Below are 9,165 nucleotides of genomic sequence, written 5' to 3'. Positions count from 1 at the left end.
CAAGAAATAAATCCATGCTTTTTCTAAATAACTAGGTATTAAAGTATCTTTTTATTAAAGTATCTATTTATCATAATTGTATTTTAGATGATAGCATAAAATATGTGAATAAGAAGCTATTTATAATACATATGTATATACACAAGTTCTTTTCACCTGCACTTTATCAGTAGAAGGTAAGATATGAGATGTTTCCTGGGTTCCTTGTAGATAATACATTTATTAATTCATCCATAGTCACTACACTATTTGTTGCAGAGACAAAAGGATAGGGACAAGTGTCCATAGATTCTTTTTTTAAATTTATTTATAAGATTTATTATCTTCAAGTAGCTATACAAAAGAGTTCCACTTCAGCGTATTATTGTGAGTACAATGCATCTTGATCATCATGATGCATTTTTTCATGCATATGAAGATCTGTAAAAACAGAAACTGTCCATAGATTCTAGAAAGAACTATTTCATAATTGAAGTATCTTGTTCTCAGATAAGTATTAGAAATGTGATGAGTTTTTCCAACCTGGATGCTTAGGCTGAATTTTCAAGAAGGCAGACTGAATTTCCAAGAAAGCAAATATATGTGGTGTTCACTGATTCTATTGCAAAAGAAAATTCTCCATCCAATCATCCCTCAAAAAGAGGTAAAGCCCATGCAAAAGGCTTGATTTCCTTGATCTTTGGTAACATAAATCTAGCTTAGTCAAACTACAATATTTAAATATTAAGAAATAAGGCTGCATATCTTATGTAATACAATTAAGGAAATTATAGTAGTACTTGCTCTAAAGAAGTATATACATATACATGCACACATATATTCATTCAAACTAGTGATTTCATGATAGTAACATTCTTTATTTCTGTAGTTTGTCATGTGATTGAAGCTGGTATAATCTTTCAAACATATCCTTGTTCACTTTAGAATCAATTCATGAAATTATGACATTTACCTGTTACGATGACTTAAAATTTAAGTTTATTTTATGATTTTTGACCATTAATTGTCCTACTTGGCTTGGATTATTGAAATGTTCAGTGAAGTGAATCACAACAGAAAGTACAGATATTCCTGTTATTCTCTAGAGAATGCAGTATACAAATCATTCATACCATTATTTTGTATTATGTATTAAAACAATTAGACATGTTTTGTAAATACCTTTCATTTCTATACAATAAATGCATGATTGTACAGATTTTGGGATCAGTGGGAGTTGATACTAGGGTTATATTCTTTTTTATTATAAAGATGATATACAGAGAGGTTACAGTTACGTCAATCAGGTAATGAGTACATTTCTTTTTGAACAGTGTCATCTCTTCTCTTGTTTACTCCCAGATTTTCCCCCATGAGTCCCCTCTCCCAGAAGTTGTATAGTTCATTTTCAACATAGTATCTAGTGAGTATCACTGCTGAATTAGCTCACCCTGTGTCCCACCATTTTTAATACTTTTTATTGTAAAAATACTGTAGAGAAGGGTTACAGTTACATGAGCAAGGTAATGAGTACATTTCCTATCAAGCATTGTTACCTCCTCCTTTGTTTTTCCCCTCTATCCCTTCCCTCCCCACCTCCACAACCCTGGGACCTATGTTTCTTTGTGCCTGGCTTACTTCACTTAGTATAATTTTTTCCAAGTCTTTCCACTTCCTAACAAATGGGGCAATGTATTCTTCCTGAAGGAGGCATAGAATTCCATTGTGTATATATACCATATTTTCTTGATCCATTCATCTACTGAGGGGCATCTAGATTGGTTCCATATCTTAGCTATGGTAAATAATGCTGCAATAAACATAGCTGTGCTGGTAGCTTTACTATGGTCTTGTTTGTTATCATTCGGGTAAATGTCCAAAAGTGGGATTGCTGGGTCATAGGGGAGCTCTAGGTGGAGTCGTTTGAGAGACCTCCATACTACTTTCCAAAGTGGTTGAACAAGTTTACACACCCACCAACAATGCAGTAGGGTTCCCTTCTGGCCACATCCCTTCCAGCATCTGTTGTTAGAGTTCTTGATTATAGCCATTCTAACTGGGGTGAGGTAGAATCTCAATGTTGTTTATGGCTAGAACCATTGAACATTTCTTCATATGTCTATTGGCCATTCTTATTTCCTTTTCAGAGAAGTTTCTCAAGTCTTTAGCCCACTTATTTATTGGGCAGTTGTTTCTTTGAGGATTTGTTGATGGGGGAGTTAATTTTTGAGTTCCAAGTATATTTTAGATATGAAACCCTTGTCCGTTGTATGGCTAGTGAAGATCTTCTCCCAATTCGTGGGATTTCCATTGATCTTGCTAGCTATGTCCTTTGCCATGCAGAAGCTCTGCAACTTCATGCAATCCCATTTGTCCAACCTTTCTTTGATTTGTTGTGTTTCTGGGTATCTATTGAGAAATTTGGCCTGTGCCAAGGTGACCTATGGTTTCTCCTATTCCTTCCTGTAATGTTTCCAGGGTGTCTGCTTTGACTCCGAGGTTTTGATCCATTTGGAGTTGATTCTGGTGTCCCAATATTTTTGTGCTTCCCTGTAATCTCCCCAAATCAGATAAGCTTACATACAAGACAAAAGATATAGAAATATAAAACAGCCACAAACAGGAAAACTTTTTAAAAACTCACGAAAATGTAAAATAAAAATCCTCTTGTTTCCATTTCTTGGCGTTCATTTTACAAATATTATTTTATATGATCATAAACACATAGCTTTTGAACCTTTGTGATCTTCTTATACAAATATCCTTCTTTGGTTTCACTGTGTAAAAATTTAGAGTGCTGTTTATTTGAGCATGTCCAAGTGTATTTTTTTTTTGTCTTTTGCCATCCATTGTGTTTGCCTGTCGATTTATAGGCACATTCTAATTACTACAAATTAAGGAAACCAGGAACCAATGCTTCTTTGGGTTTGGCTTACATCTCTAAATATTTTTTCCCCAAGATATTCAATTTCCTTACAATGGGGCAATGGTATTCTTTCTGATGGAAGCATAGGATTCCATTGTGTATATATATCACATTTTCTTAACCACTGAGGGGAATCTGGGTTAATTCTATATCTTGGCTATGGTAAACAAAGCTGCAATAAACATAGTTATGCTGGTACCTTTAGTGACTTGGTTTGTGGTCAATTGGATAAGTGCTCAGGAGTGGAAGTGCTGGGTCACAAGAAGCTCTATGTTTAGTCTTTTGAGGAACTTCCATATTATTTTCCAGAGTGGCTGAACAAGTTTACACTCTCACCAATGGTATATTAGAGTTCTCTTTTGATGGCATCCTCACCAGCACCTATTTTCTTAGTTGTGTGCAGTTATTATTCTTTGATTAGTAGAACTCTGAGAAAAAAGAGTATGTGGGTTTACATATTCTATAAGCAATCTCAACAAATGTTTATACACTTAAATATATGCTAGTAAAATTGATGGGATGCATGCAGTTGGTAGGACTGGGTAATATTGGTACTCATTAACTGACATTTTGAATAATATCTTCTTTCTCCAATTACTTAAAGGTAATAGACATATAATTAAAATAATAAATAGGGAATAGTTTGCTAATAAGCATATATAATAGTGAATAAGCATGTACATAGAAAAGCTGAGATTTGAATAAACTTATCAGAAATGACACTTGTGGTTGAATCATGTGCCCAAGTGTAATTTCAGTTGTCAAAACTAATGCAATTTTCTTGATATTCTAGTATTCTAGACATTGTAAGGCCCCATGGGATGATTTGGATTTTCCAAGAATATCCATGTCAAGAATGTCCAGTTGGAGATCTTCACATTTACCTGAAGGGATTTCCAAGGCTCTTGTAGGAGATTTTTTTTCCTATGCCTTCTAGTCCTGGCAAAACCCCAGAGGCATCCAACTGGCTTACAACTGTATTTAAGGAAAGTTATCTATATGATATTTTTCTAGATTGGGAAGTGAAGCCTTCACCATGAATCATTGTGGAAAGATTAGGGACCAGAGCTGAAGTAACATTTGTGCTACAATGTACTTTTTGAAAGCTTAATAATTTTAAAGGATCTCCATATTTTTTAGAAGATATTGGTAAGAACAAATAATTTTATAATATTTAATATTATTTATAATGAACTTCTTAGATTTATAAAGTTTAATTTTTCTTAACTTGTGATAATTTTAGATTTAGTTTTCAAAATATGAAAATTATTCAAGATTGCATGGGAAATAAAGAATTGAGTAAGCATATTTTATTCTCATGACAAAAGTATGGGTAACTAAAATATTTATAAGTTGATTGATTCCAGAAAAAGTGATCTGTTAACTATTTATCCCCTCTGTGATGACTGGCTACATTCTAGTGAACTCTAATGACAAATGCTTCAAAATTATATTTACAGATTTACATAATTATAATAGTTATCTAAAAAACATTTTTGATTAGGATAATTACAATTTTGAATTCAAACTTTAAATTTATAAATTAAACATGAACTTATTTATATCTTTCTCCTAGATGTTATATATATGTATATGTATGGGTGTATGAATGTATCTATGTATAATATAGTCAAATATATTGTATACAGATATAATAATTAGTCGATTGTGAAGATATATATTTATCAATATAAAAATATTGAATTACACATTTAACAACATATAAATTTCACTGAGTAATCTCAGTAATCTCTCTTCATTATTTGTTTTTCAGAACTGAAGACCTATCTCTTCATTCTTTTGCTTCCTTGAACATTATTTTCACATTTGGCACTGTCATTTGTCATTTTTAGTATCTTTCCTTCTTTTATTTTTATTTTTTGGCATTCAACTATCTTGTGTTCTCCCTGAACTTTTCTTCTATCACTCTTCAGAATGTTTTGGTTGTCTTTCCCCAGCAGGTTTTTTTTTTTTACTTTTAAAAATATCTTTCTTACTGTAAAGATACTGTATAGAGGGGGCAAGGTTATGAGTCCATTTCCTATGGAGCATTGTTACCCCTCCTTTGTTTTTCTCCTACCATCCCTTTTCTCCCCACTCCCCAACTCCTCCCTTCCCTCTCTAACCTCCCCCTCCCCACAGAGTTGTAAAGTTCCCTTTGAATATACTGTCTTGTACATATCATTGTTACAATGTGTCATCCTGTATCCTTACTTCAGCATTTTGTTATTTCCCTTCATCTCCCCAAATCAGAAAAATTATATACAAGATGCAGGACACCAGAATCAAATACAGTGACAACAGAGGTTGTACCAAGAATATACAAAGAAACAAAAAAAAATCACATTATAAGTGATAAGAGTACATTATAAGTACATTAAAAGGAACAGCAACAAAGATAAAACATCTTGTATCCCTATCTTGGGGTTTGTTTCAGTTAGAATCAGGTTATATGGTCATATGTACATAGCTTTTGATCTCTTCTGCTTGTCCTAGACATATACTAGTTATTGCAGATAAGGGAAATCATGGGACCTATGTTTCTTTGAGTCTGGCTTACTTCACTTAATATAATTTTTTTCAAGTCTTTCCATTTCCTAACAAATATGGGGTAATATCATTCTTTCTGATAGAGACATAGAATTCCATTGTATATATAGCACATTTGCTTGATCCATTCATCTACTGAGGGGCATCTGGGTTGTTTTCATATCTTAGCAATAGCGAATAGCGCTGCGATAAACATAATTGTGCTGGTAGCTTTAGTATGGCCTTGTTTGTGATCGTTTGGGTAAATGCCTAAAAGTGGAATTGCTGGGTCATGGGGGAGCTCTATGTGGAGTCTTTTGAGGAACCTCCATACTGCTTTCCGAAGTGGTTGAACAAGTTTACATTCCCACCAACAATGTAATAGGGTTCCCTTCTGGCCACATCCCCTTCAGCATCTGTTGTTATTAGATTTCTTGATGGTAGCAATTCTAACTGGGATGAGGTGGAATCTCAATGCTGTTTTGATTTGTATTTCTTTTATGGGTAGAGAAGTTGAGCATTTCTTCTTCAGAGAAGTTTCTCTTTAAGTCTTTAACCCGCTTGTTAATCAGGGGGTTGTTTCTTTGAGGATTTGTTGTTGGGGGAGTTAATTTCTTGAGTTCTAAGTATATTTCAGATATGAGGTCATGTCCTTCACTATGGCTAGTGAAGATCTTCTCCCAATCCGTGGGCTTTCTATTGATCTTGCTAGCTATGTCCTTTGCCATGCAGAAGCACTGCAGCTTCATGACACCCAATTTGTCCAACCTTTCTTTGATTTGTTGAGTTTCTGGGTCTGTATTAAGAAAATTTCTGCCTGTGCCAAAGAGCCCTAGAGTTTCTCCTATTCCTTCCTGTGGTGTTTTCAATGTGTCTCCCAGCAGAAGGTTTGTTGTCTGTACAGAGGTTTGAATTAAAGTAAGAAAAGAGATTTTTAATTGGCATTGGCTTTGATATAGAATGGGAGAAATCATCTAGCTAAAATGACAGGAACAGGAAGAAACACAGGAGCCAATAAACAACTGCAATCACATCTCTTTTTTTTGTAGCTTCTTTCTTTAATTTAATTTTATTGTAAAGGTGATGTACAAAGGGGTTACAGTTACATACATAAAAAATGAGTACCTTTCTTGTCAAACATTTTTACCCCCTCCCTTGTTTTTCTCCCAGTTTCTCTCCCCCCACATTGCCTCTTTTACCTTGTAAAGTTCATTTCCAACATATTGTCTTGTGAGTGTCACTGTTGCATTGGTTCACTCTTTATCCTTTGGCTCACCATTATTTTTTTGTTTCCCTTCTCTTCTCCAAATCAGATAAACGTTTATAACAAGACACAGAGTACCGAAATCAAATACAGTGACAACAGGGGATAAACCAAAAAGGGAAAACAAACAAAAAGAACTAACTCACACAATGATGGGAATGTAGCCAAAAAGGAATGATACAACACTTTTGGTGGGAGTATAAACTTGTTCAATCACTCTGGAAAGCAGTATGGAGGGTCCTCAAAAGGCTAAATATAGAGATCCCCTATGAAATAGCAGTCCCACTTCTGGGCATTTATCCAAATGACCACAAACAAAGGTATGCTAACACTACCAGCACAACCAAATTCATTGCAGCATTATTAGCTAAGGTATGGTACCAACCTAGATGTCCCTAAGTAGATGAATGGATCAAGAAAATGTACACAATATACACAAATAGAATATACACAATGGAATACTATGCTTCCATCAGAAAGAATGACATCAAAAGGAAATGGAAAGACTCAGAAAAAAATCACATTAAGTGAAGTAAGCCAGACCCAGAGAAACATAGATTCCCATGGTTTCTCTCATTTGTAATAATTAATACATGTCTAAGATAGTCCTAACAGATGAGCAGAATAGCTCAATAGCTATGTACATATGACCTTATAAGATGATGCAAAGAGAAATGAACTCCAAGATATGGAAACAAGAGCTTTTTCTTTGTATTTGTTGTTTTTAATGTACTGTGTGAAGTGATTACATCTCAATAACAGGAGGAAGATGAGCCCTGAAACAAACACTGTCAATGTCTTTGCAGGTACAGGATATGTGTAGTAGGGTCTGGACACTCTTGTTTTCAGGAATTGATTAGTTCTATAAATCGATAACAGTTTTTGGAGTAAATGAGATGAAGTCAAGCTGTAAAAAGGGAAGGGATGGGACAGGAGGGGTGGCTGAGAAGTGGTGACATTGGCAAGAGGCTCTGGATTCATAAACTGCTCTGTTGAGTGGCAACTCCTTGGTACAACTAATGAAAGAAAATAAAAAGATTAAAATAAGTAAATAAAGAAACATAGTTCTGATAACATGGTTCATTCTCAAGTATTCACTTTCTAGTCCTATTGGCTGACCTTTTCTATGTATGTTATTTCATTTCAGAAGACATCCTCTGGAGCTATGGAAAGGGGAAATTCAACGTTTCTGACAGAATTTGTTCTCACTGGACTTACACAACATCAAGAGCTGTGGCTCCCCTTGTTTCTAGTATTCTTGGTAATCTACCTGCTCACCATTGTGTGGAACTTTGGTCTGATTGCTCTCATCTGGAAGGACCCTCACCTTCACATCCCCATGTACATTTTCCTTGGGAATTTAGCCTTTGTGGATGCTTGCTTATCGTCCACAGTCACACCAAAGATGCTGGTGGACTTCACAGATGAAAGTAGGATGATTTCTTATTCTCAATGTATGACACAGTTTTTCTCTTTTGCAATCTGGGTAACTGCAGAATGCTTTCTCTTGGCCGCAATGGCTTATGATCGCTATGTAGCCATATGCAGCCCTTTACTTTACCCAGCGATTGTGACCAATACACGGTGCATCTGGCTAATAGTTTTATCCTATATAGGTGGACTTATTCATGCTTCAATTTATGAGGTTTTATTATTCAGATTAACTTTCTGCAATTCCAACATAATACAACATTTTTATTGTGACCTTATGCCATTGATTAAGATTTCCTGTACTGACACTTCTATAGATTATCTGATACTATTTATTTTTGCTGGCTTAATCCAGCTAGTTACGATTGGAACGGTTATTATTTCTTATGCCCTAGTGCTCTTCACCATTTTACGAGCGAGGTCTATGAGAAGTGTGCGGAGAGCCTTCTCCACCTGTGGAGCCCATCTCCTGTCGGTGTCTCTGTACTATGGAACGCTTTTCACCATGTATGTGCTCCCCACGTCTCAGCAAGCAGATGACCCAGACATGATAGATTCTCTGTTTTACACAGTCATAATCCCTGTGTTAAATCCAGTGATCTACAGCCTGAGAAACAAGCAAGTCAGAGATTCCCTGAGAAAAACATTAAAGAAAAATGCTTAGTTCTGAAACTATTATATTTCCCTGTTTAGTATACACACTCACAAAAATTTTGCAGTTAGTTGTGCATGTTTTGAAATGTTCCAAAACTTTTTACCATTGTAAATTTCCTATCCTTGTTCAATTCTAATTAAACCAACACTTCAAGCTATTTAATGACGTAAATTGGCACACCTAATAAAATCTCTAAAATATTAATATTTTAAATCAGAAAATATTCAGTGTAAAGCATCTATGAATGCTAAGTAATTAGATAAAAGCATTTTTCTGCTATGTGTTCTTTATTGTGACTTTATTAATAGAAAAATTTCTAAAATACTGTTTCTTTCAAAATGACCAATGTAAAGGATCTATTTTATGGTTGGAAATTTTCTG

The 9,165-nt window shown here is 34.7% G+C and overlaps 1 protein-coding gene across 1 annotated transcript; it reads left to right on the top strand.

The window, feature by feature from the left end:
- The first annotated feature begins 7,845 nt into the window (after positions 1–7,845).
- On the top strand, positions 7,846–8,793 carry LOC122105617 (olfactory receptor 5H2-like). The gene has a single exon (XM_042676935.1). The coding sequence runs from the start codon at positions 7,864–7,866 to the stop codon at positions 8,791–8,793; it is 930 nt and encodes a 309-aa protein (XP_042532869.1). The 5' UTR covers positions 7,846–7,863.
- Positions 8,794–9,165: the final 372 nt, after the last annotated feature.

The sequence above is a fragment of the Dipodomys spectabilis genome, unplaced genomic scaffold (assembly GCF_019054845.1).
Source record: "Dipodomys spectabilis isolate Male_0828 unplaced genomic scaffold, ASM1905484v1 ptg000032l, whole genome shotgun sequence".
In the NCBI taxonomy this organism is placed as follows: Eukaryota; Metazoa; Chordata; class Mammalia; order Rodentia; family Heteromyidae; genus Dipodomys; species Dipodomys spectabilis.
This window is presented reverse-complemented; position numbering and strand designations above follow the sequence as displayed.

Excerpts from the sequence above, each read along its gene's own strand:
- LOC122105617 (XM_042676935.1), top strand. The coding sequence starts at position 7,864 with ATGGAAAGGGGAAATTCAACGTTTCTGACAGAATTTGTTCTCACTGGA.